The sequence below is a fragment of the Meles meles genome, chromosome 16 (genome assembly GCF_922984935.1).
Source record: "Meles meles chromosome 16, mMelMel3.1 paternal haplotype, whole genome shotgun sequence".
NCBI classification, from domain to species: Eukaryota; Metazoa; Chordata; class Mammalia; order Carnivora; family Mustelidae; genus Meles; species Meles meles.
Genome location: NC_060081.1, coordinates 60,655,400 through 60,682,738, shown reverse-complemented (window position 1 = coordinate 60,682,738; position 27,339 = coordinate 60,655,400). Strand labels below are relative to the sequence as shown.

General features: G+C 40.6%; 1 protein-coding gene across 6 annotated transcripts in view; it reads left to right on the top strand.

The window, feature by feature from the left end:
* The window catches only part of NDRG3 (NDRG family member 3), a 77,593-nt gene that overhangs the window by 29,508 nt on the left and 20,746 nt on the right, over positions 1–27,339 (top strand). For 5 of the 6 annotated variants that reach the window (XM_045981723.1, XM_045981719.1, XM_045981721.1 and 2 more), the window contains exons 3-8: positions 396–431; positions 13,514–13,619; positions 14,844–14,964; positions 17,629–17,691; positions 19,052–19,112; positions 20,162–20,248. In XM_045981723.1, coding sequence (XP_045837679.1) covers positions 396–431; positions 13,514–13,619; positions 14,844–14,964; positions 17,629–17,691; positions 19,052–19,112; positions 20,162–20,248 — 474 coding nt within the window. The remainder of the gene's footprint in view (positions 1–395; positions 432–13,513; positions 13,620–14,843; positions 14,965–17,628; positions 17,692–19,051; positions 19,113–20,161; positions 20,249–27,339) is intronic. The other variant, XM_045981722.1, reaches the window with a different exon arrangement.

Genomic DNA, 27,339 nt, shown 5'->3' with positions numbered 1-27,339 from the left:
TTCTATGTTCCTCTCAGGATTGGCCTTCAATCCCATTTTTTCCAGGTACTTCCTAGGTGGTTGTGAGTGTACTCTAGGACTCTAATCCATGTTTTACCCTCTTCCCACAAGTTCTCATTGCCGTCTTTAGGTAGGGAAGCAGAAAGCTACAAACTATTGGGCAACAGGGTTCCTTTCCTTTATCTTCACACAAAGTCTGCCAAAGTGTAACCTCACCTTTTACTAACATATGTTAGGAGCCCACCCTGCCTCTGAAGCCTTTTGATGAGAACCGTTTTAGTTTTATGGCAACCAAGAGGCTGCACGTGCACTGCTTGCACTGTGAACTGAATTTGCTGCACATTTGGGGAAGCCACATGGGGAAACTGACTGTGTTTTCTGCCTTCTGTTGACAGACTGGTACACGAAACTTCCAGGACTTTGACTGTCAGGTAAGGACTGTACAAGCACCAAAGCGGGGCTGTGTACAGGATCTCTGCAGTGCTTCCCTCCCTGTCCTGGTGGCCTGTAGAAGTGGATCTCTCTTCATAGCTAATCATAACTCCTTCGTGTTCTTTTGATCATTGGATCAAGTTCATTTAAAATGATTTGCTGTCGTGTTCAAAAATTGCCTGCCAGGTGCCTGTTTTATGGTTGTAGGTTACTGGGTTGAACTGTCACTTTGTGATTAGATCTCCTCTCCTCAAATGATACTGGAAACCTCAGTCACAGGTGTTAAATGGAGGGTTGTCACTTCACTGTGGAGATGGTGGGGTGGGGACAGTTTGGAGGGGAGACTTACCAACAAAATCTTTTTCTTATCTTTTTTTTTAAGTACTTTTTTTTTTTTAAGATTTTATTTATTTGACAGACAGAAATCACAAGTAGGCAGAGAAGCAGGCACAGAGAGAGGGGGAGGGAGGCTCCCTGCCGAGCAGAGAGCCTGATGTGGGGCTCGATCCCAGGATCCTGGGATCATGACCTGAGCCGAAGGCAGAGGCTTTAACCCACTGAGCCACCCAGGCGCCCTCTTTTTTTTAAGTTTTATTTATTTAAGTAATCTCAACACCCAATGGGGCTCGAACTCATGACCCCAAGATGAAGAGTTGCATGCTCCTTTGAGCCAGTTAGGCCTCCCAACAAAATTTTTTTCTAAGAGAAAAAGAGAAATTAAGTAAGCATTAGTAATACAAAATGCAGGTTTCCTTTGGCTTTATGCTTGCAGATGCAAAATTCAACTTGGCTAATTAGGATTTAATTAAATGATACGGTTCTTCCTAGTTGCTTTTGTCTATATCTCTGTTGCCAGTTTGAAAATCAATAAAATGAATGAGCATGTCTCTATCTGCCTATTTTATCTACTGACTGGCCCTGAAAGAAATGGGAGGAAGGAATGAGTACATGGAAATGAGAACCTTATAAGCCCATGCAGCCTGACTCTCCTATTTTGAGGATGGATGTCATAGTAGTGACTATTAGAAGCAACATGAAGTAGACTTAAAGTACTGGGCAGGAAAGGGAGGTGCTAGAAAACCAACTTCCTTGCTTCCAGGATTCAGCCAACATGTACATGCATAGGCAGATAGTTATTTTTATTTTATTTTATTTTTAAGATTTTATTTATTTACTTGAGAGAGGGCATGAGCAGAGGGAGAGGGAGAAGTAGATTCCCTGCTGAGCAGGGAGCCTGATGAGGGGCTCAATCCCAGGACCCCAGGATCGTGAACCCCAACCGAAGGCACAGCTCAACCGACTGAGCCACTCAGGCACCCACAGGCAAATAGTTATATTTATTTGATTGAGAGGGAGCACAAGCAGGCAAAAAGCAACAAGCAGAGGGAGAGGGAGAAGCAAAGAGCCCAACACGGGGCTCGATCCCAGGACCTTGGGATCATGATCTAAGCTGAAAGCAGATGCTTAACTGACTGAGCCATCCAGATGCCTCCAGATAGTTATTTTTAGATGTGCATTTTTATATTAAGTACAGTGGAGTCTCTATAGCATTAGAATTGAAAGGAAGAACTAAACCAGTTATATCATGATACCGTATTAGGTACCTACTATATATAGATAGTAAACATAAATCATCTCCAGTTCTTAGAGCACTGTCACAAGATGGTTTTTATTATCTTTGTTTTACAGATGAGGAAATTGAGAATTAGGTTTCATAACTTGCCATTGGGTAGAATTGCAGTTGCAAAACCCCATTCTTCCTGGATCTGTAGCCTGTTCTTTCCAACGTGGAAATGTCTAGAACTGAGAAGTTTTTTTTATTGGGTTTTTTGTTTTTTTAAAGATTTTTATTTATTTGACAGAGAGAAAGATCACAAGTAGGCAGAGAGGCAGGCAGAGAAAGAGGGGGGGAAGCAGGCTCACCTGCTGAGCGGAGAGCCTGATGCAAGGCTCGATCCTAGGACCCTGAGATCATCACCTGAACCAAAGGCAGAGGCTTAACCCACTGAGCCACCCAGGCGCCCCTAGAACTGAGAAGTTTTAAAGAGTTGATTTGAGTTGTTCTTCAATTAGCTGAAGTGCTTTAACAGAACAGATGTAACTTATTTTTATAAGGAGCAGGTTCATAGCATTGTTACAGATTGCTGAATCCCGGTGTCAAACACCTCTTGCTGTGAAAGAATCACTTGCTGTAGGTCCTTTACTCAAGAAATAAGTCATTTTTGGATAAGTGGTGGCAGTTAAGTTTGGGTTTACTTGTTTTTAATATGATCTAACTTCAGTTATGGTTTGGATTTAGGTTCAACCAGTTGAATTTGACTATTGTTAATAACTGATATAATTTACCTAGAAGGAGATCATTTGAGAGAGTATAACAGTAAAATTCAAGGTGAAGAATTCCAGAAATAGTATATGTATACTTCTACTTAAAAGTATTAAAGTGGCGTGCCTAAGTGGCTCAGTCAGTTAAGTGTCTGTCTTCAGCTCAGGTCATGAACCTAGGGTCCTGTGATCAAGTCCCACATTATCCTCCCTGGTTGGTGGGGAATCTGCGTCTCCCTCTACGCCTCCCCACCAATTCCTGTGCACATGCATGCCCTCTCACACACACACACACAAAAATCTAAAAAAAAAAAAAAAAGCATAGAAGCATTGATTATCACCAAATTGAGTACCTCCTCCCCCCAAAAAAGAAAAATTACATATAAAAAATTTCAGGCTCAGGGTGCCTGGGTGGCTCAGTCAGTTTGGCATCTGACTTTTGATTTCAGCTGAGGTTGTGATCTCAGGTTTCTTGGATGGAGCCCCGCATTGGGCTCCACACTCAGTGGGGATTCTACTTAGGATTCTCTCTCTCCTCCTTTGCCCCTCCCCCCACACGCTCTGTCTTTCTCCCTCTAAAATAAATAAATAAATCTTTTTAAAAAAATGCTCACTGGGGCTCCTGGGTGGCTCAGTCTTTAGGTGTCTGCCATCCACTCCAGTCTTGATCCAGGGGTCCTGGGATCAGGCCCCACATTGGGCTCCCTGCTTCTCCTGCTTCTTTTGGGAGACTGCTTCACCTGCTCCCCCTCCCCCTGCTTGTGTTCCCTCTCTTGCTGTCTCTGTCAAATAAATAAAAGAGATGTGTGTGTGTGTGTGTGTGTGTGTGTGTGTGTGCTCCAGGACCCCAGGACCATGACCTGAATGGAATGCAGACACCAACAATTTAGCCACCCAGGCGCCCCTAAATAAAATCTTAAAACAAAAAACAAAAAAACCAAGTACATACTCACTGAAAAATAAGAAAGAAAAAAAAAGTAAATCAAAATTACTTGTTATTTCACTTGGGTTGGTATTTGTATGTATCCTTTATGATTTTTTCATAAATATCCTTAGATATAAATGAAATTTAGCTTTAGAAATATAATTTTGGGGGCACCTGAGTGGCTTAGATGGTTGAGCATCTGCCTTTGGCTCAGGTCATGATCTCTAGGTCCTGGGATCAAGCCATATGTTGGGCTTCCAGCTCAGTGGGGAGTCTGCTTCTCCCTGTCACTCTGCCTCTCCCCCTGCTTGTGCTTTCTCTGTCTCTCAAATGAATAAATAAAATCCTTTAAAAAAATGTAATTATGAATGTTTTTTGTTTTTTTTTTTAATTTGAGGCTTAAAAATATTCTGACAAGGGCACCTGGCTGGCTCAGTCAGAAGAGTGTGTGACTTTTGATCACAGATCATGGGTTTAAGCCCCACGTTGAGTGTAGAGATTACTTAAATAAAAAAATATATTTTTTTAAATCTGACAAAAACTTAAGCCTTAATATAGTAACGTGTTCTGGTCTTGTGAAATCTATGTTTTAGTTCAATCCTGATAGAACAGTGTTGAGTGTTTGTCACTGTCTGTCACAGGTTTTGAATGTATAGGCACTTTGTGCTCTAAAGAAAAAAGGGGCTCCTGGGTGTCTCAGCTGGTTAAGTGACTGCCTTCAGCTCAGGTCATGACCTTAGGGTCCTGGGATGGAGTCCCGCATTGGGCTCCCTGCTCAGCGGGGAGACTGCTTCTCTCTCATCCACTCTCCATGCTTGTGCTCTCTGTCAAATAAATAATAAAATCTTTAAAAAATGTAATAATAAAGAAGAAAAAAATCATAGACCGTTCTTTTTTCCTCCTTCTGGCAGGCATCTACGAGTGCTCTTCTACAACCATTCTTGTCTGTCTCTTTGTTAAAGGCTTATGTGATATTCAGGAGACTGGGACCACTGGGTCAGGAATCTAGCAACAGGTTGATAGAAGGCCCAAGAGCTAGGAACTGTGATGTGAGAAGTCTAGAATGTCCTGGTTTCCTGAAGACGTCCCAGAAACTATTGGGCTTTCTTAGGAGACAAAACAGCAGATCCAAAGCCGGCATTGTCACTAAATGGAAAAGCATTCAGCATTGGCATTGGTGTTGACCATTATTATAACCGTGGCATCATATTACCTGAAGCCATTTAATCAGGGCTTCCTTCTGATCTCTGTCTTGCCTAGAAAAATCTTTAAGGCATATTTGATGATGTCCCTGGGAAGTTATCTTAGAATCATCAACCAAGCTCACAACTTCAGTCTAAATCACCTTTTTTCCTCTATTTTCTTTACCAGTCAAGTGTGTGCTCCCCCCACCCCCAATAATTGAAACTGTAATCAGAAGTTTACCGTTTCTCAGTGCACCTTCCTGGCTCAGTTGGTGGAGCCTGTGAATTTTTTTTTTTTTTTAAGATTTTATTTATTTATTTGACAGACAGAGATCACAAGTAGGCAGAGAGGCAGGCAGAGAGAGAGAGAGAAGGAAACAGGCTCCCCGCTGAGCAGAGAGCCTGATGCGGGGCTCGATCCCAGGACCCTGGGATCATGACCTGAGCCAAAGGTAGAGGCTTTAACCCACTGAGCCACCCAGGCGCCCCAAGCCTGTGACTATTGATCTCAGGGTTGGGAGTTCTAGCTCCATGGTGTGCCTAGAGCTTACTTTAAAAAAAAAAAAAGGTTTACAATTTCTCGTGGTTCTTTGATCATCCTAAGTGACTTCATTGATATTTAGCTCCCCTGAGGCAAACGGCAGTTATATTTAGATGTAAGATAATGTGGGAAGGGGCAGTTAAAGGTGACATGCTTAGGATTGATGAGAAGGAAAAAACAGCCTACTGCCAGTTGAAACAGTGGATCAGCAGGCTTATTGTCCATTTATCTACATCAGTGCTGCTTAATCCTCCTCTCCTTGTGAGATTTGTTTCAAGGTTTGGAATTAGAGCTGAGACAGATGCTATCGCAGTATATATGATATATTGCTTTTAAAAATAACTATCTTGGGGCATCTGTCTGGCTCAGTCGGTAGAACATATGACTCTTGACTTGGGGTTGTGAGTTCAAGCCCCACGTTGGGTGTAGGGATTACTTAAAAATAAAATCTTAAAAAAATTTAAAAATACTTATGTATCATCAGAAATAAATTTAGAAAATTCAGAAAAGTATGAAGATACAGGTTGCCTATCATCCTACCTAGAGATAACCATATTTTATTATATTTCTTTCCAGTTTTTACTTGTATGTTCTGGTGTATTAAAAGAATACATGCTCATAGTTGAATATTTGGAAAACACAGTTTTAAAAAACTAGTTTTTTAAAAACTAGTTTTATAAAAAACTAGGGGAAAAAACTCATAATCCTATAATCCAGGGACAACTATATTAATGTTTAGTGGTAAGATAGATTTGTGTCTGTATATATAATTTTTATAAAAGTAATTTTTAAGTTTATGTAGTTGTCAAACTGGATGTACCATTGTGTCTCCTTTTCTGACATAATATATCAGAATACAATCTCATTTCTATATCATTTTATTTTTTTTCTACATTATTTTAAAACACTCATAAACAAAATTTCTGATGGATGCCTATTATTTCCTCATTGGCTATACCATAACTTAACTATCCCATTATTTTTGGAAATTAGATCACTTATAATATGTTCAGTTCACTGAACATTGTCGTGCATGAATTTTATCCACACTTTAGAATATTTCCTTAGATGGATTCTTGGAATGAGCATATTTAGGGCTCTTGGCATATCTTATCAAATTGTCTTCCACTTCTACCAGAGGGGTACTCAGTAAGTATTAATGGATAGTGAAAGCTGCCGTCTGCCAGGATATACCATTCTTGTGGAAGAGGCTAATAATATAGTGAACTCACAAGAATGGAGTTCTTGCTCCTAGAATAATCCAGGCATGGCCAAGGGCTGAGTAATTTCATAATAGCTGTTTAATTGCAGTAGCTGTTGAGAGGACTGATTTATAGAACCCAGCTGTGAGGACTGGTATTTAGTACTGCATTTCAAATGTATGTATGTGACTGCCTCTTCTAAACGGGTTTAAACAACTTTAAACTCTTTCTTTTTTTTTTTTTTAAAGATTTTATTTATTTATTTGACAGAGAGAGAGAGATCACAAGTAGGCAGAGAGGCAGGCAGAGAGAGAGGAGGAAGCAGGCTCCCCGCGGAGCAGAGAGCCCGATGCGGGGCTCGATCCCAGGACCCTGAGATCATGACCCGAGCCGAAGGCAGCGGCTTAATCCACTGAGCCACCCAGGCGCCCCTAAACTCTTTCTTTTTGAAACGTTAAAAAATCCTTACATTTTTATTCCTGGTACCACTACTGCAATTTACTGGGTGACATACCTGAGGTCATGAAAAGAAAAAGAAAAAGCTACAACAGATAAAAAGACCTCAGGAAGTACATCTAATTGACACTGCATTGCATTAATCATTAAATAGCTTTAAACTTCTACAGATCACTTGTTGAATGGGCATTGTTACAAAATAAGAATTATGGGAAATAAGTATTCTGAATGTTCTTTCCACAGAAAAGAGGTGTTTGGAGAGATCTGGGATTCAGTTAGCTGCTCCATTCTGTGTTAGAAAGCTTGACCAGCTCCATGTTCTTCCCTGGCCTTGAAGGATGTGAATGTGGCCCTAGTCTTTCAGTCTCTTGTCCCTGCTTCCTTTGTATACACTCTCCACCCTCAGGAAAGCTGGAATTATTGCTGGCTTACCCTTCTACCTTGTGCTTTTCCTTTCTGGTGGCCTTTCTTCACATTTCCTCCCCTTGAGATGGCCCACCTTTTTTGGTTTGATTTCATCATAGTTGTTTGTGGGCATGGGCAAGGGAGAGAGGTTTAAGTCTTAAGGATATAGGTGACTTTATTAAGTCACCTAAAGAATCTTACAGGAAAAACAAAGGTCCTTTTTATCAGCACCCCATTCTCATTTCCCTTTCCCCCTGTCACTAGAAGGTTTTATTTCCCTAAGGAGCTCTGTCATATCATGGGCACAATGCCTGCCAACTTCCCCAAACCCACATTCTTCGGTTTAGCAGCCTCATGACTTAAGAGAAGATCTTTACCTGTAACTCTAGGGAAACGTCCAGTGGTGGATTGTTGTTGGCTTAGTTTGGGTCACATGTACATTTTTGGATGACGGTGAGTGGCCAGAAGGTAGGGTGTTTAAATTGGCCAGGTCTCAGCCCGCTCCTACCTTGTCTTTTCTACTTAGAGAGTCAGTGTTCTGGGCTATTGCATGTGGGTTAAATAACCATTCACTCTTTTGTCTTCTCATTGTTAACTAAGGCTATGTGAGGAAGATACGGGAGTTGGCTTTGAAGGAAGTAAAGATATGTGCTGACATATTGTAAAAGAGATTTTCAGATGAAGAACATGATTTGTGAGAAGTCCGAGAGTTGTGGGTGGTTGAAAAGTAACAGTAGAAATAGTCTGCAAGAGTATTGACTGAACTGGGCTAAAAGAGGTAAGAGGTAGGAGGGAGAGAGCTGAAACTAGAGTCAGGGAAAGGTGTCATGGAACTTTAAAAAGGAAAAGGTGATCTGTTGATAGGCAGAAGACTGAGTAATCCTGGAGGCAGATTCTTTTACTATGGGAGTAAATGAGGTTATGCAAATGAACCTTATACCACTGCAGAGAGGTGTAGTGGTACTATATCAAATAGAGGTAGTAGTAGAGGTATTTTATCAAAAACTCCTATCTGATAACAAAAACTGTACCCGAGGCTTATAAGTAGTCTGCTTATTAGAAACAGAATAACATTTCATGCTAACAAAAATGTTGGCATTTTCAGGAGTGTTATACAACTATTTCAGACTGATAAGGGCATGAAGTGATCAAAAATTAACTGAGTTCGGGGGTGCCTGAGTGGCTCAGTGGGTTAAAGCCTCTGCCTTTGGCTCAGGTCATGATCTCAGGGTCCTGGGATCGAGCCCCACATCGGGCTCTCCGCTCGGCGGGGAGCCTGCTTCTGCCTCCCTGCTTCTGCCTCCCTGACTATTTGTGATCTCTCTCTCTCTGTCAAATAAATAAAATTAAAAAAAAAAAATTAACTGAGTTCAGAGAGATAAGTCAGATTGTGTAATTCTGGTAACAACACATTTAGCTGAGGGAAGAGGACTCAGAAAAAAGGTGAAAATTTATTATAAAATAGTCACTCAAAACCCAACTCTTGGTTTTGTCTCAGGTCATGATCTCAAGGTCATGAGATCTGGCCCAGTCAGGCCCTGTGCTCAGCACAGAGTCTGCACAAGATTTTCTCTGTGCCTCTCCCTCTGTTCCTCTCCCCAACCCCTTTCTCTCTCTCAAATAAATAAATCTTCAAAAAAAAAAAATAATAATAATAATGGCAATATCCCAAACCCTTAAATTTTTCTTTTTTTTGTAAGTTTTAAACTCCAGTTAACACAGTGTTTTATTAGTTTCAGGTGTGCAATAAAGTGATTCAACAATTCATATATCACTAGGTGCTCATTACAAGTGCACTCCTTAATCCCCATCACCTGTTTAACCCATCCCCCACACCCCCATAAACTCTTAAATTCTTTAAAAGACATTTTGTTTGAAAGTTACATTTTTTTTTAAAGATTTTTATTTATTTGACAGAGATCCACAAGTAGGCGGAGAGCCAGTGGGGGTGGGGGAACAGGCTCCCTGCTGAGCAGAGAGCCCAATGATGCCGGGCTTGATCCCAGGACCCTGGGATCATGACCTGAGCCAAAGGCATTGGCTTTAACTCACTGAGCCACCCAGGCACCCCGAAAGTTACATTTTTGATTAAGAGGGAGAGGCAGTCCAGGATGAAGAGGGGACCAATATGATTTCAGGTCATTTTATAGCCTGGAGAATAAAGAGATCATGTTCAAGAAGTACGTAGCTTTGGAGATGGTAAATAATCAGAGTGCTGGGAAAGATCTGTGACCAGAGCCTGTTAGACACTACTTGGGCTTTGTCCCTTGACCACAGGCTCTCATTGTGTAGTCACACTCTCTAGAATGCTGGAGTGAAGGGTGAGGTAATTAGAAAAAGAGCCTGTGAAACAGAGGATCATTGACTAAAGCAGAAAGGTGGCAGCAGCATCACCCCTGCAACTGCCTGACCAGAGCTAGGGTCTCTGCATACTCATCTCTAGATGGAGAGTTCTTCCAGCTATTCAGACACAGAGTCACAAAGGATATATTTGCGAGTCCATGTGGAGGTGATGTCTCCTATTTCGTATTTTTTATTCTACTAAGAACATTTACATACACATACTTTGAAAATGAAGAGAAACTATGTGAGACACTGACAAACAAGTGTTGCTCCAAATAGGGCAACCAGATTGACCAATAGGGCCCAGGAGTGGCCCATGAATACTTTGGTCATTATACAATTTGAGGGCTTATAATGGGGAGGTAGGGGCTGAGATCTCCCTAAAAGGTTGAAATCTTATAGGGATCCAGTTTTAACTATGAATTTCTTCAGATTATGAGATGATGACAGAGTAGTTACTTTGCCTTGTTCCCTCATCTGCTTATACAGAGTGTGTGTGTGTGTGTGTGTGTGTGTGTGTGTTTTATCCCATTTGTTATATCACTCTTTTCATCATCCTTCTCCTGAACTTCCCTGATAGCTCACTATCCTCTGCCCCACTCAACTCCCCTACATGCTCTCTTCATCAATTACCTGGCCTTGGGAGGTCCTGCTAGCCTGAGGGCCAAGCGTTAACTGTATTTTCCCCTCCATCCTCAGTACCACAGCTAAGGCCAAGCTGGAGTATTTTAGTAAAACTCTACTGAAGATTTATATATGACAGAATGAAGGCTCTGGCAAGCTGACAGATTGTTGGACATTCTCTTCAACTTGGGTTCTCTTGTAATGTCACCCATCTGGCAGAAGCCAGTTTCTCCCTCTTCATTCCTTTTCTCTCTCAAGAAGTAAAACATGGGAGAAGGAGAGAAGGTAGTAGAATATGAGAGGGATCAAAGCCTCCTTGAATTCCCTTTCTGAATCTGTCACCTCCCAAAAGGAAACAAAATCTCAAAGTTCGGGAACATTCCTTCTCCAAGTTTTTATACTTGAAATATATGTATGTAAATATGTAATCTATATAGTGTTGCTTTTTTAAAAATCTGCATTGAGTGGTATATACATACCCTTCTCCTTTTCTACTTAGCATTATATTTTCAAGATTTTCTGTCTATTAATGCTTGTAGTTGCAGTTCATTCATTTTAATTTGTATTTCATTTTATGAATATTTCATAATTTCTCAGTTTTCCTATTGACATTTAGGCTATTTCCAACTTTTTTGACATTATAAATAAGGCTACGATATATGCCTTAATGTGTATCTTTTTGTGTGTATGACCATGTTTGAGAATATAGGGTAGACACCTCTTAACTTTACTAGACATTGCGAAATTGTTCTCCAGAGTACTTGCTCCAGTTTCCATGCCTGCCAGCAGTGTATGAGAGTTCTTTTTTTTTTTTTTCCTTTTTTAAGATTTTATTTATTTATTTGACAGAGAGAAATCACAAGTAGGCAGAGAGGAAGGCAGAGAGAGAGGAGGAAGCAGGCTCCTGGCTGAGCAGAGAGTCCAATGCGGGACTTGATCCCAGGACCCTGAGATCATGACCTGAGCCGAAGGCTGAGGCATTAACCCACTGAGCCACCCAGGCGCCCTGTATGAGAGTTCTTATTTCTCTGTATCTCAGTCAACACTTGGTGTTATCTGACTTAAAAATTTTGCCATTCTGACATATGTGAAATGGCATCTCATTAAATTTAATTTGCACTTTCCTGACTACTAATAGAGTTAATGTCTTTTTTCCCTATTTTCTATCACAGTTTCCTATTACTTTCCTAGCACTTACCACATGCTATTATTATGGGTGGGTTTGATTTGTGTGTTCATGACCTGCCATCCTGTCTAGAACATAATCTCTGGGAGAACAGGGATCACAACTCTCCTGTTCACTGTTTTATCCCCAGACCGCAATCCAGGGTCTGGTAGTAGGGATTCAATAACTAGTTGTTTAGTGAAGGAACCTGCTAGTGGAAGAGGTGGGGCAGGGGGGTGGGGAGCCTTCCTTGGTAAGTCTGCTATTATGGTAAGTCTGCTGTTACTGTAAGAGAAATGCTTGTACAGTAACTGGAATTTTTTCCTTTATATTCCTCCCATCCAAACCCTATACTTTCTTTCATAGCCAGTTCGAAGTATCCGATTCTTTCCTTCATTTCTTATATCCCCTTTCCAAGCCTTCTAAACAGGCTGGAATAGAAGGTAGCAGAAATAGAGAATCATAGAAATAGCCATTCATAGTTTGATTTGATAGAGATTATCTGCTCCAGCCTGGGGCCTATAATTTGAAATACGCTGATACTGAATTAGCCCATGATTATTTCATGCCACACATCAGAGAAGAGACCAAAGTTCTGATGAGGTTCATAATTAGATAAGAAATTAAGTTGGAAGCCCTTTGCCTTTGTTGGGATTCTTATCGAAAGAATTAATCTTACTCTAACTACTATCAGACTCTCTGAGATAGGTGAGGACTTCATCAGCAGAAAATCACTAGGCTAGACATGGTAATTTTTTACTTTTGAGAAATACAGACATCAAAGAGGACTAGAATAAATCTCAGTGATTTTTCTACAGTTCCCTTTTTTCCTACCAAGTTACTCTTAGTGCTGGTCCCAGCAGCTCCAGTTGCATCTTGTTCCAGCTTTATTTAGTTCCTGAGTTCTGTTCTAACTACATGTTAAACTACTCATTGCCTTGATTAGGATTCTTTGGGGGTGCAGGGAATAAGTCCACCCAAGATAGCTTAAACCAGACACAATCCAGGAATGTCTCAGAAATTAATAAAATATCCCAAGTTTGCTTCTCTCTTTTTTTTTTTTTAAGATTTTATTTATTTATTTGACAGACAGAGATCCCAAGTAGGCAGAGAGGCAGGCAGAGAGAGAGGAGGAGGCTCCCTGCTGAGCAGAGAGCCCCATGCGATGCCGGGCGGGGCTCGATCCCAGGACCCTGGGATCATGACCTGAGTGGAAAGCAGAGGCTTTAACCCACTGAGCCACCCAGGCGCCCCTTGCTTCTCTTTTCAAGAGAAAACCAGGCCAAAGGATAAAATCTTAATCCCAATTACAAATTCTCAGGGAAGGATGCATACCCAGCATGGACCAGATACCTGCCTGTCTCCAGAAAGCCATGACCATAAGGTTACTTCTACAAACATGGCAGCCAAGAGCCACTCCTGTAATACATGGATGATAAAGGACAGCACCAGCCAGAGGGGAAAAGGTATTAGGCAGAGGCATTAACAGATGTCTACTGAATTTATCAGTTGCTGAACATCAGTTTAGAGGCTCTGAAACCTAGCAGCTCCTTATCTTCTGCTTCCTTAACTTTTCTTCCCCCCAAGTCTTACTGGCCTCTTACCCAGCTTGCTGTTCTCCTTTTCATAGCCCCTTGCAAGTGTATTCTTAACAGATCTCTGACTGCCCTCACTTAAGATATGAAATTTATGGTTGAGACAGTATATTTCTTCCCTCGTTTGTGTGTTTATCTGGAAGGAATTAGAAAGTGGGAATATTCTGTATACTATAACATCTCTCTGGTATGGCTTAAGTCCGGTGATGTGTCCCACCCCAGCAAGTGGGAAATAGCAGTAAATAGGTATCATGTGGAACTTCGGCCACCTGGGAAGTTCATTCTGCCTTTGCTGAGACCATACATTCTCTTGTTACAGGAACATGACATAGAAACAACTCACGGTGTGGTCCATGTCACCATCAGAGGCCTACCAAAGGGAAACAGACCAGTTATTCTGACATACCATGACATTGGCCTCAATCGTATGTATTTGATTTTATACCTTCCCTTTTTAACACTTGATCTTTGCGTATTTATTTTTAAAAAGAAGAAATCCCAGTATTCTAACAGCACAGGTTTTTTTCTTTTCTGTCTAATCCTTCCCTTCCTCATTGCTACACATGTTAATGGCAGAATTAAGTTGTCTAGGAACTGGTCAGTAGAATGTGTTTGGGGGATACTGGAATTATATCTCATCTTTGTGTCTTAACTGCTAAAGGATGAACTGGTTAAGAGAGTAGAACTGAGGGACGCCTGGTTGGCTTGTTGGTAAAGCTTGCAGTTCTTGATCTAGGAGTTGTGAGTTTGAGCCCCACATTAGGCATAGAGATTACTTTAAAAATAAAAAATAAAGTGTGTCTCTTTAAAAAAAAAAAGGTAGAACTGAAATCAGTTCTTTATTTTGTTTAAATCTATACTACTTTGTTTTTTTTCATATTTCAAGTTAGAAAATCCTAAGTTTGAACTTAACTTGTGAGCTCTTTGATGAATTAATAAAAGTATTCTTCTGTGGCCTGTCATCAGTGATTTTAAGTGGACTTTTCTAGATGGTCGTATAAGATTCTGGCCCTAGCCACAGGCTCAGAGTCTGTACTTGTTTTGTCCCATGCTTCTCTAGCTTTCTAAGGTGGCCTACATTTGAGGCTGTAGTCTAGTGCTGAAGCTTTTGTAACCTCTTTTGCATGAGAAGATTTAAACAGTTATACTAATTGGGTAAAAATTGAAGCAGCAGCCCCTCTCTACATCCCAGCAATTTTGCCAAGAGACAGTCTTCCACATGATGAATCTAAGCAATGCAGGGTATTTACTCTAGCCAGGTTCTTGGAATATAGTCAGTGTCTCTGTGTCAGATGGAGGAATAAGGTGCATGAGAAATGATAACATATGGATGCACGATTATTTCGTGCAATACCAGAATTGGTTTCTATTTTGTAGACATTGTGTAGAATTGAGAATTCATTGTTTTTTTCAGATCACTGAGATGTCTGGTGTTCAGCCTTTAGGGCCGCTTAAATCACATCGTTCAGACACCTCCTTTTAGTAGAACAGTGATGAAAAGGGGGGAAAAGGAGTGAAAGAGGCGATGGTATGGAATTAATTGAGTCAAGGAAAACTGGAGAGAAATGGAAAGGACTTTTATGTACAGTCTGTTGAAAATCGGGCAGAGACAGAGAACATGTGACTTATGTGTATTTTTACTCTTGCAGATAAATCCTGTTTCAATGCATTCTTTAACTTTGAAGATATGCAAGAGATCACCCAGCACTTTGCTGTCTGTCACGTGGATGCCCCAGGCCAGCAGGAAGGTGCACCCTCTTTCCCAACAGGGTAAGGTCACAGGCAAGATCATCTGGAAGGCATGCATTCAGAAGAGCAAATGATTGAGCGCCAATGGGAGAAGTAGCGTTGATTTTAGCATAGCCTAGGGGTTATACTTATCAACCAACCATCCTCCCTAATTCTCTCCTTGCTCTGAGAACTGTTATGTACAGTCTGTTGAGGAAAACTGCATGTTTTCCTATATCCAGGAATCGTTCTCCAAAGATGGGACTCTGTCTCCCTGTAGTTGCAAGCCTTAAGTGTCTGAGACACCCACTTCTTGCTGTCTTTTATCTGTCTGCTTCATCATGTTTTTAAAATCTGTCATTTCTGTGTCCCTCCCTGAAACTTCCAACTTCCTAGGCCCAAGCTCCAATCCCTCTGAGCTTCCGGGGACACCTCCTCAACCTTAACTCCCAGTCTGGTGACAGGAATTTGAATATTTTGTAACCATTTATTCTGAGAAGCTGCCCTGTCGGCTAGAGACACATTTTGAGCAGACTTGGCGCTCTTGGCCTCATCCTAAACCTGCTTTGCATGGTGGACTCAGTCTCCTTCACTCTTCTCTGGACATTGTAATTATTGAGAAGACCTTAGGAGGAGGAGTGAAAGCACAGGCTGTGGAATGCTGATTTTTCCTCCTTCCCTTGGCTCCTCTCCAGAACTGCCTCTGCTAGTGACTTGTGAAACACACCATTGAGGATGAATAAGAGCTAACCCTACATGAGACTTGAACGACATTCCTCACACTGCTTTCAACCCTTCACATTTATTAAATCATTTAACCCTCAGACCTATGGGACAGATTTACTATTATTCCTATTTTACAAGTGAGGAAACTGAGGCCCAAAGATATTAACTATCTTGGCCAAGATTACATAACAAATAAGTAGCAGAGCTGGAATTTTAATTTAGGCAGTCTAGTTCCAGAAGCCATGTTATTGACTAATCCAGGCTACTCTGTCTCTCAGATAAAAATTGGCCAGTGACGAGCATATATCAAACAGCATTTAGATTCAGTTCCTTTTTTCTGTTTTGTGCACAGATGGCTCAAGAGCACTCCACTGCTTAAAAAGTGTTTCAAGCAGAGGCAGGCTGACTTCTCTGTCAGATACAAAGTAAATCCTGCCTCATATATAGGAGGTTGTCTTAAGGAGGTTCTTTCCATCTCTGCTTCTGTAATCTCTATGGGTGCTCCCTTCTCTTCTTGGGTTCCAAGTCTGAATCAGTTCCTGGGTTTGTCTGACCATCTTAGGATCCAGTGGTTCGTATCATACACCAGATTCAGAAGCAATAAAGTAACTGTGATCTTATGCCTGAGTAAAGCAAATCAGCATTCACGATGAGGAGTCCAGAATCTGTGACTAGGTAGTTGGGCCCAGTAAGGCTTTGTTTTTGCCTTTAGCTGCCCGGATATAAGCTGCAGACCAAGAGCCACTTCTTCAGTTGACTTTTATTGCTGGAAGTTTACTGAGCCTCAATCCCAGTTTTTTTTGTTTTTTTTTCCATTTTATTTATTTTTTCAGCGTAACAGTATTCATTCTTTTTGCACAACACCCAGTGCTCCATGCAAAACGTGCCCTCCCCATTACCCACCACCTGTTCCCCCAACCTCCCACCCCTGACCCTTCAAAACCCTCAGGTTGTTTTTCAGAGTCCATAGTCTCTTATGGTTCACCTCCCCTTCCAAATTTTTTTTTTTTTAATAAACATATAATGTATTTTTATCCCCAGGGGTACAGGTCTGTGAATCGCCAGGTTTACACACTTCACAGCACTCACGATAGCACTTACCCTCCCCAATGTCCATAGCCCCCTCCCCCTCTCCCAATCCCACCTCCCCCCAGCAACCCCCAGTTTGTTTTGTGAGATTAAGAGTCATTTATGGTTTGTCTCCCTCCCAATCCCATCTTGTTTCATTTATTCTTCTCCCAGTTTAAAGTGATTGTTAGGGATTTGGAAATATCCTGGGAAAGAGCCATATTACCTGTTTTTTTTCAAATGGCTTCCTCTGGTCCCAGAAACTTCTCTTTAGAATATGGAGACACATGGGTTCTTCTCCTTTCTTCTTAGCATGGAAGTCATAGAGAGATGCACAACGTGTCACAGTCATGTCCACACATCTCCTTTCAGCCTTTGGTAAAAGAGAATGCTTTGGGGTGCCTGCGTGGCTCAGTGGGTTAAGCCTCTGCCTTTAGCCCAGGTCATGACCTCAGGATCCTGGGATCGAGCCCCACATTGGGCTCTTTGCTCAGTGGGGAGCCTGCTTCCTCCTCTCTCTCTCTGCCTGCCTCTCTGCCTGCTTGTGATTTCTTTCTTTGTCAAATGAATAAATATTTTTTAAAAAAAGAGAGAGAGAATGCTTTTATTTATTTATATTTTTAAAAGATTTTATTTATTTATTTGACACAGAGAGACAGCAAGAGAGGGAATACAAGCAGGGGGAGTGGGAGAGGGAGAAGCAGGCTTCCCGCTGAGCAGGGAGCCCAATGTGGGGCTTGATCCCAGGACCTTGGGATCATGACCTGAGCTAAAGGCAGACATTTAACGACTGAGCCACCCAGACGCCCCAAGAGAATGCTTTTATCTAAGAATCCCATAGTCATCTAGCTGTTCTTGTGATTGGGAAATATGGGTGCATTCTAAGTCAGGAGGTATCCTTCTGAATTTCAGGTACCAGTACCCCACAATGGATGAGTTGGCTGAGATGCTGCCTCCTGTTCTTACCCACTTAAGGTAGGTTTATTTTTCAGTTCTTTCACACAACTTTTGACTTTATACCATGTGTCTGATCTAGGGGCTATGATGCTGAGCAAATGGAATAGTCACTGTCCTCATGGACATTGTCCTTCTTACATCTTAGTGGGAGGAATAATTAACAACAAATAAGCCAACATATAATCACAAATAAAGTGCTGTAAGAGAAGTCAGTGAGGGTGATGTTAGAGAAGGGTCAGTTTCATAGAGATAAAGCTAGCTGGGCAATGCATCTCTAAGAAGTTGTCTTCTAGGCTGAGACCAAAACAGAGAGCTAGGGCAAGATGATTCCAGACAGAAGGAATAATATTTTCTAGACCAAATGAGCAAGTAGGAGAAAGGCATGGAGTGAAATTTGAGAAAAAGGCAAGGGCCAGATTACATAGTCTCACAGATCAGGTAAGAATTTGGGATTTTATTCAAAAGCTATAGATATAGAAGGGTTTTAAGCAGGGGACTGATACCAGTTTTGTCTTTTATTATTTATTTATTTTTTATTTTAGTTTCAGGTGTAGAATTTAAAGATGGGTTGGATAAGAATGCATTAAATTTCCTTTTTTTTCAATTTGGTCTTTTAAAATAATCACTCTAAGTATAAAAGTAATTTTATTATTATTTCAGTATTTCATTTCAGTATGCATTTCAGTAAAGCTGTTTACTTTTTAAATTTATTTTTAATATTTTAAAAGATCTGTTTATTTTAGAGGTAGGGGGAGGGAGAGAATCTACAAGCTGACTCCCAGGCTGAGCATGGAGCCAGAAGCAGGACTCGATCCCAAGACCCTGAGATCAGTACCTGGGCTGGAACCAAGAATTAGACACTTAACTGACTGTACCACCCAGGCAGCCCAAGCTGTTTACATTCTTAAAAAAGATTACTCTAGCGGTGGAGAGAATGGGTTGGAGAGGAGTAAAAAGAAAAAGCAGGGAGACCTTTAAACTATTATAGCAGTCAGGCAAGAGGTAATGATAGCTGGAGTACTGGATGCCCTCAGAGGAATGCAGTGAAGTAGATAGAGATAGGAAGGAAATATTTTGGAGGTAGACCTCATAGGACTTGCTACTGTGTCGGACATGGAGGTGATAGGAAAGGAAACTGTTAGAATGACTCCCAGGTTTTAGTCCTATTTCATTTAATCCATAAAATCAACTTAGAAGTAGGTAGTTGTATCCTTTTGTAGTTGGGGAACTGAGGCTCAAAATTAGAGAAACGTGACCAAGTTCCAGAATCCATTAAGCATCAGAGCCAGAGTTGAACCCAGTTGTATTTTTTCCATTTGTGCTTTGTTACCTTCAAATAAGTTAACCTTATTGGTGTTGATTATATCCCCTTTCATAGTCTGAAAAGCATCATTGGGATTGGAGTCGGAGCTGGAGCTTACATCCTCAGCAGATTTGCAGTAAGTACATGGAGGATTAGTCTTGATATCCTTGAGACACTGCCTAGGTCACAGTTCTACTTCTATGTTAGTTACCGGGTACTTCTGTGGGTCTTATGTAAGTTTTTCTGTAAATTCTGTGAATAGCAGATATAGGTTTGTATATAAAGCCCTGTTTTGTACTTACAGTACCTGAAAAATCACAAACAAGAGCAGTACATCAGTAAATTCTTTGAGAGAACTTACGGAATTTTGTGTACCATTAAACTTTTGTAAGAGTTTGTAGTGATATGTGATTCACATTCACTATAATGTTAATAAAAAAGTTAGAATACATATCCACATCGTTTGTCATATGCATAGGAAAGGACTGGAAGGAAATATACCAAAATATTAATAGGGATTGATGTTGTGTGGTTAGGTATTATGAAGTTTTATTTCCTAATTTTTATAATTTCTATTTATCAGATTTTCTATAGTGAGTATAATCACTGTAATCAGAGGCAAGGAGAGTAAACTAGAGAGTTTTGAGTGTACACAGAAATGTTTGTATTGATTTCTATCTAAGATAGAAATTATGAAATTTTTCAGATGCCTCTTGAGTAGGGCAGGGTGGTATCACCCATTCATGTGGTTTCTGAAAAAAACACTAGAAGCTCCTTTTGGGGACAAGGGCATATGAGTGTGAAATTCGTCTGTCTAAGCCTCAGCAGCTCCTTATGCCAAGTAGTTCCACGGGTACTTTCCCAGCAGAGGAGACCCGCCATGAGCTAATCAACTGCAGAGATGCCAAGTGCCTTCCTCTGCTGCAGAAATAAATATCCTGTCTCCTTACAGATCCTTGCAAGGCAAGATCATTCGATAGCACTTTAGGGAACTGGTTTTCCCGTTGCTAAGTCAGTCTTTAAGAGCAATTTTTCCAAATATTCTTCCTACCACCTTGCTGAAGTCTTACTTTCAGATCTAAGGCATTATGGCATAATGCATAAGAAGTGATTAACCATGCTCCAATTTTTTAAAAGAATGCTGGGAGTGGAACTTTGACGCATTGGCTTTGTCTCCTATTTCAGCTCAATCATCCAGAGCTCGTGGAAGGCCTTGTGCTCATTAACGTTGACCCTTGTGCTAAAGGCTGGATTGACTGGGCAGCTTCCAAAGTAAGCACCAAATGGTATTCGTTGGCTCATCTTGGTCCCTTCTCAAAATGTCTCACTTTTATTTTTATTTTTTCATTGAAGTATATCCAGTTAAAGGCAAAAACCTTTAAGTATACAGCTTGATGAATGTAATTACGTATGTAATTGCCACTCAGTCAATATATAGACTATTTCCACCTCCGAGGATTCCCTTGTGCCTTTTCTTTAGTTAATACTTCCTCTCCTTCCTAGATAGAGCTGTTATTCTGATGTCTATCACCATAGATTGGTTTTCTCTATTATTTATATAATTAGAATGATAGAATATATATTCATTTGTGTCTGGCTGTTTTCAGCATTGTCAGTGATCCCCCTTCTTGTTAGGTGTAGTGGTAGTTCTTTTTATTTTGTGATCCCCCTTCTTGTTAGGTGTAGTGGTAGTTCTTTTTATTTTATTGTTTATTTATTTTTTTACTTAAGAGGGGGAGAGAGATGGGGAGGGACAAAAGAAGGAGGGGAGAAAGAATCTTAAGCAGACTCCACACCCAGCACAGAGCCCAATGTGGGGCTCGATCTCACAACCCTAAGATCATGACTTGAGCTGAAATTAAGAGTCGGATGCTCAACTAACTGAGCTGCCCAGATGCCCCTAAGTATGTTTTTAATTCTTCTTTAGTAGTCTGTGGTGTGAATAGACAACATGAGTTGTTTGTTATTTGGTTATTATGAATAAAGTTCCTGTGCACATTCTTTTACATGTCTCCCAGTAGACCTTCATATTTGTTTCTTTTGGCTCTGTAAGAAGTGGAATTTCTGGGTCATAGGGCAGTTGTCTGTTTTGCTTCGGTAGCTACAATGTTCCCAAGTATTTGGCCAGCTTACCTACCAGCAGTATATGAAAGTTCCAGTTGTTCCACATCCTCACCAACATTTGATAGTCCTTTTAATTTTTATAAAACAGGAGCAGTTTTATTTGTAATATTTGTGCACACACACACACACACACACACTATATTCACCAAAATAGCTTTAAAAACAACTTTTTGGGGTGCCTGGGTGGCTTAGTTGGCTGAGCATCCAACTCTTGATCTCAGCTTAGGTCTTGGTCTTGGAAGCCCTGCATTGCCCATCTCAGTAGCCCAGCATGGAGCCTACTTAAAAAAAAACAACAAAAAACAGGTTGGGGGTTTGTGCCTGGGTGGCTCAGTCAGTTAGGCATCTGCCCTTGGCTTGGGTCATGGGCATCCCAGGGTCCTGGAATCAAGCCCTTCATCAGGCTCCCAGCTCCCTGGGGAGTCTGCTTCTCCTTCTCCCTCTGCCCCTACCCCCTGCTCATTCTCTTTCTTTCAAATAAATAAATAAAAATGTTTTTAAAGGGGGGGGGTAAACAAAAAAAAACCCTAATTTTTAATTATACCATCTTTTTTTGTTTTAAACGATGCTTATGGGTAAATAATGCTGGGTTTTCATTTGTATTTCTGTAGGGGCCCATGATGTCTGAGTACCTTTTCTGAAACTTACTGGCCATTTCAGTATCTTCTAAGGAAGTGACTGTTCATGTCCTTTCCCTTTTTTCCCTTAATCAGATTGCTAGTCTTTTTCTTACTGATCTGTAAGAGTTCTTTACATATTTTGCATTTTTAAAAAAGATTTATTTATTTATTTATTTGACAGACAGAGATCACAAGTAGGCAGAGAGGCAGGCAGAGAGAGGGGGAAGCAGGCTCCCCGCCGAGCAGAGAGCCCGATGCGGGGCTCAATCCCAGGACCCTGAGATCATGACCCAAGCCGAAGGCAGAGGCCCAATCCACTGAGCCACCCAGGCGCCCCCATATTTTACATGTTAATCCTTTGCTGAGTACCTGTAAATATCTTCTCCCAATCTGTGTTTTGCATTTTCACTTTTTTTTTTTTAAGATTTTAATTATTTATTTGACAGAGAAAGTATAAGCAGTGGGAGCAACAGGCAGAGGGAGAGGAGAAGCAGGCTTCTGGATGAGCAGGGAGCCCAATGACAGGGCTTAATTCCAGGACCCTGGGATCATGACCTGAGTGGAAGGCAGAGGCTTAACCAACTGAGCCCCACCCAGGTGCCCCACATTTTCACTTTTAATGAGTGAAACGAATGAATGAATCACTCTCTTCACTGAACCCCAAATAGCTTGTTTTTGCTACTGCACCGAAAGATGGGTAGGATTAAGATGTTTGCTATCTGAAAGATGAAGATACTTGCTATCTACATAGAATTTACAATTTAGATAGAATATTAATCTAAAATCTGTTCAAGGAGATAGGAAACTACAGGAGTATATTCTAATTGATGCAAGATTATAGAGCCCAGTGGTCAAGAAAGAATTCTTGAGATGTTTACTGTACAATAAGGTGTTTTTATTACATAGCATAGGGTCAGGACCCACAGGCAGAAAGAGCCACACTGGGATTATGAGGAACTACTGATTATATACTTTTAAATTTGGGGGCTGGGAAGGGTAGAGATAACCTAGGTCTCTAAAGTGAGTTTTGCATGTTAAAGAAGAGTTACAGGATCCTGGAGGTCTGGCTATTGTCAAGATAAGGTGATTTTTAGTTTCTAGCAAAACATTAACATTAAGGCAGCCATGAGTTCCTTGAGGAATACCACATATATCCCACCTCTGGCAGGTAGAGGGGAGAGTGTTAGCTTGTGGTTTGCCTTCAGTTTGCCTTTTGCTCCCTCATATATTTTACAAGCATAGATAATCCCAGCAACAACCAGAGTGAAAAGAGGGAATAACGGTGAAAACATAGTATTATCTAACTTTTTGCGTTGAACTGATCTGTGCTAGAAAAGTCATTCACTGTTTTTAGATTGAAAAAGAAATTACTTTTGAACGTTTTTCTCTACTAACATACAAATGTTGTGTGTTATTTTAATCTGAAACTATGAGGTTGAGATTAAAGCAGTGATGTTTTAAAGTTTTTTCAGAGAAAAAAATAACCTAGGCTTTCATTACCTGCTAAAAGATGCCTAATGTAATAGTCTCATTTTTATTTTTTTATTTTTTTAAAGATTTTATTTATTTGACAGAGATCACAAGTAGGCAGAGAGGAAGGCAGAGAGAGAGGAGGAAGCAGGCTCCCCGCTGAGCAGAGAGCCCAGTGTGGGACTTGATCCCAGGACCCTGGGATCATGACCTGAGCCAAAGGCAGAGGATTTAACCCACTGAGCCACCCATGCTCCCTGTAGTCTCATTTTTATTTTTTTATTTTATTTTATTTTATTTTTTTGTAAAGATTTTATTTATTTATTTGACAGAGAGAGATCACAAGTAGGCAGAGAGGCAGGCAGAGAGAGTGAGAGGGAAGCAGGCTCCCTGCCGAGCAGAGAGCCCGATGGGGACTCAATCCCAGGACCCTGAGATCATGACCTGAGCCGAAGGCAGCGGCTTAAACCACTGAGCCACCCAGGCACCCTGTAGTCTCATTTTTAAACAAATACCTGTTTCTAAGTATTTTTAAATTGCTGTAAATGTTTATTCTAATACACCAGTGGATATAGTCTCCAAAATACCACTACCCAGCTTGTCATACGTATCAAGAATCTTTACTGATACTCAGCCATGAGATCCAGTAATTCAATATTTAGGAACTTCCTTGAAGAATAAATAGTGATACTTACAAAGGTTTAAATAAAAGGATAATAATTTTTTAAGAACTAATAACTGTCTAGTATTTGCTAATGTGATTTGATGTGGGATCCAAGAGTGAATGGTGGAGAAAGAATTCTTGAGACATTTTTGGTGCCAGAAGGTGGTTTTATTAAAGCGTGGGGACAGGGCCCAGGCTCAGAAAACTGTTTTGGGATTATGAGGAGCTATTGTTTATATGCTTTTACTTTGGGAGGGGTGGAAAACAAAGGAAGTTTCCGAAAGGATTTTCGTATGTTAAAGAAGACTTAAAGGATCTTGGAGGCCTAGCTATGATCAAGCTAAGGTGGTTTTTCCTCTAGTAAGGTATTAACATTAAGATTGGGAGCTCCTGGAGGAATGTCACACTCGGCCTATCCCAAGTATCTGTCAGTGGGCTAGAGTTAAAAGGATATTTCAGGGGTGCCTGGGTGGCTCAGTGGGTTAAGCCGCTGCCTTCGGCTCAGGTCATGATCTCAGGGTCCTGGGATCGAGTCCCACGTCGGGCTCTCTGCTCGGCAGGGAGCCTGCTTCCCTCTCTCTCTCTCTCTCTGCCTGCCTCTCTATCTGCTTGTGATCTCTCTCTATCAAATAAATAAATAAAATCTTTAAAAAAAAAAAAAGGATATTTCATTTTATCTATCTTTCTTTCCTTTCGCCTTTGTTCTCCACGTCATTTGCTCTGTAACAGACACTGCTCCTAAGTGTTTTATGAATGTTTAAACTTTTTATTCTCAGGTCAGTCCAGTGAAGTGTTACTATTATTATTATCCCACAGAGAAATTAAATCATTTGCTTAAGGTCACACAGCTAGGAAGTTAAAGAGCCAAAATATTCATTAAAGCTTTGTTTTTAGGGCTAAAAGATGGAAACAACGTAGGTGCCAATACTGTAGAGCAACAAAATTTGATACAACCATAGAATGGAATATCCTGCAATCAAAAATTTGTTATTTGGGTTAAAGAAATGAGAAGATTCTCATGTTTTAAAAATAGAAATAGCTATATATGTCCCAATTTTGTTAAATAATTATCCATAAGAAAAGACGGAAAATAATTTGGGCTGGCTCAGTCATTTGGTGCAGAAAATGTTGGGGCTAGGATCCGACAAACTAAGAAAGAACTCCTGAGAGGTCTTCAGTGAAAAAAGGTGGTTTTATTGAAGCACACGATAGAATCTGTGGTCGGAAAAAGCTGCATTGGGGTTGTGACAGGTGACTGATTATATGCTTTCAATTTTGGAGGGGGTTAGGGATAGTCTCTAAGATAGTCTCTAAGGAATTTTAGCAAGGTTTCCAGGACCTTGAGGGAGCTAGCTATTGTTAGGAAAAGGTCATTCATTTCTGTCAAGTAAAACCCTGGTCATGAGACCCTTCAGATGTAGATAAGTGGACCATATGCTTGTAAGATGATTACTAACATGTGTCTTGGGGGGTAGAGACAAAGAAAGTTTCCAAAGGAATTTTTTTTTTTATTTAATTTTTTTTTTTTTAAGAGAGGTGGGGCAGGGTAGAAGGAGAGGGTAAGAGAGAATCCCAAGCCGGCTCCATGCCTAGCATAGGGCCCAACAAGGGGCTTGATTTCACAACCGTGAGATCATGACTGGAGCCAAAATCATGAGTCAGATACTTAACCTACTGAGCCACACCAGGTGTTCCTCCAAAGGAATTTTTATGTGTTAAAGAATACTTACAGTATCTTGGGGTGCCAGGGTAATGGTAAGCTAAGATTGCCTTTTGCCCTTAGCAAAGTGTCAACATGGAAGCAGCTGAGCTCCCAGAAGAAGGTCACTCTGCCTATTTCAAGAACTTATTAATGGGCTATAGCCAGTAAGGAAATTTAATTGTTTCTTTTGTCTTTGTTTCCCACGTCAAATAAAGCATCCACCTCTTCATTTCAGATTTGAGTTCAAGCCCAATATTGGGTGTGGAGATTATATTAAAAAGCAAAATCAGGGGTGACTGGGTGGCTCACTTGTTAAGCCTCTGCCTTTGGCTCAGGTCATGATCCCAGGCTCCTGGGATCAGGATCAAGCCCTGTGAGCCCCTTATTGGGCTCCTTGCTCAGTGAGGAGCATGCTACCCCTTCTCCCTCTGCCTGCTGCTCTGCCTTCAGCCCACCATCAGGTTCCCTGCTCAGCAGGAAACCCACTTCTCCCTCTCCCAATCCCCTTCCTTGTGTTCCCTCTGTCCATGTGTTTCTATGTCAAATAAATAAATAAAATCTTTTTAAAAATTAATAAAAATTCTGGTCTTACCCACTATATATATTTAAAAAAAGAAAAGGAAAAAGGGAAAAGAATTTGTTACTAGCAGTTATGTCTTTGGATGGTAGCATTACAGATTATTTTTATTTTCTTTTTCATATTCCGTATTTTTCTAATTTTCTATGATAAGCATGAATTGCTTTTAAATTACTTTAAAATATTAAAATATTCCACCTACTGAAATTCTAAGAAACAAAACAAACAAAGGCAGAAAAAAAAGACAAATGAGAAAATGGACTTTTTTTTTTTTTTTAAGATTTTATTTATTTATTTGACAGACAGAGATCACAAGTAGGCAGAGAGGCAGGCAGAGAGAGAGGAGGAAGCAGGGTCCCTGCCGAGCAGAGAGCCCGATGCGGGGCTCGATCCCAGGACCCTGGGATCATGACTTGAGCCGAAGGCAGAGGCTTTAACCCACTGAGCCACCCAGGCGCCCCGAGAAAATGGACTCTTAACTGGAGAACAGATGGTTACCAGAGGGGAGGTGGGTGGGGGGAAGGGTGAAATAGGTGAAGAGGATTAAGATTACACTTACTTTAATGAGCACTGTGCAATATACGTAATTGTTGAATTACTGTGTTATACACCTGAAACTAACATAACACTGTATGTTAAGAATACTCTACCTACCAGTAGACTAGATTGTAAAAAATGTATCCATTTCTTCCCATACTGAAGTTCTAGAGAAATAATGCATACTCCAGCTTTGGGTGAAATGTATTAATGATGCTGTTGCCAGATGCTGTGGAAATTCTTATAATCTGACTTACTTAAAATTTGTTCTAATTCCTCTAGTTATGTACTTGTGTTAAAATTTACTTGAACATTCAATAATGTATAATAAATAATGTGTAATAGCCTAATAAAATTGTTATGAAACTTAAGAATGACCTTATGAGTATTAAACATGAAAGGTTATTAATCCTAATTATCTTTAATTTATAACGGTTTGATCATTGGTAACCCCTCTGAAGATTTCTGGGCTTCTTTCTTCCTTAATCTTTCTGTGACCATGTAATCTTGTTCTACCCATATCCACGTCTCTCTCATCCTCTCCTCTTCTCCATCTGCACTCCCAGTTCAGCACTTCACCGCTCATCCAAGTCAGCAGTAGGAATGAAGCATAAAACTGAGGAGGAAGGCTACAGGGAATCAGCAACATAATTTGAGTTGGAAATTTTT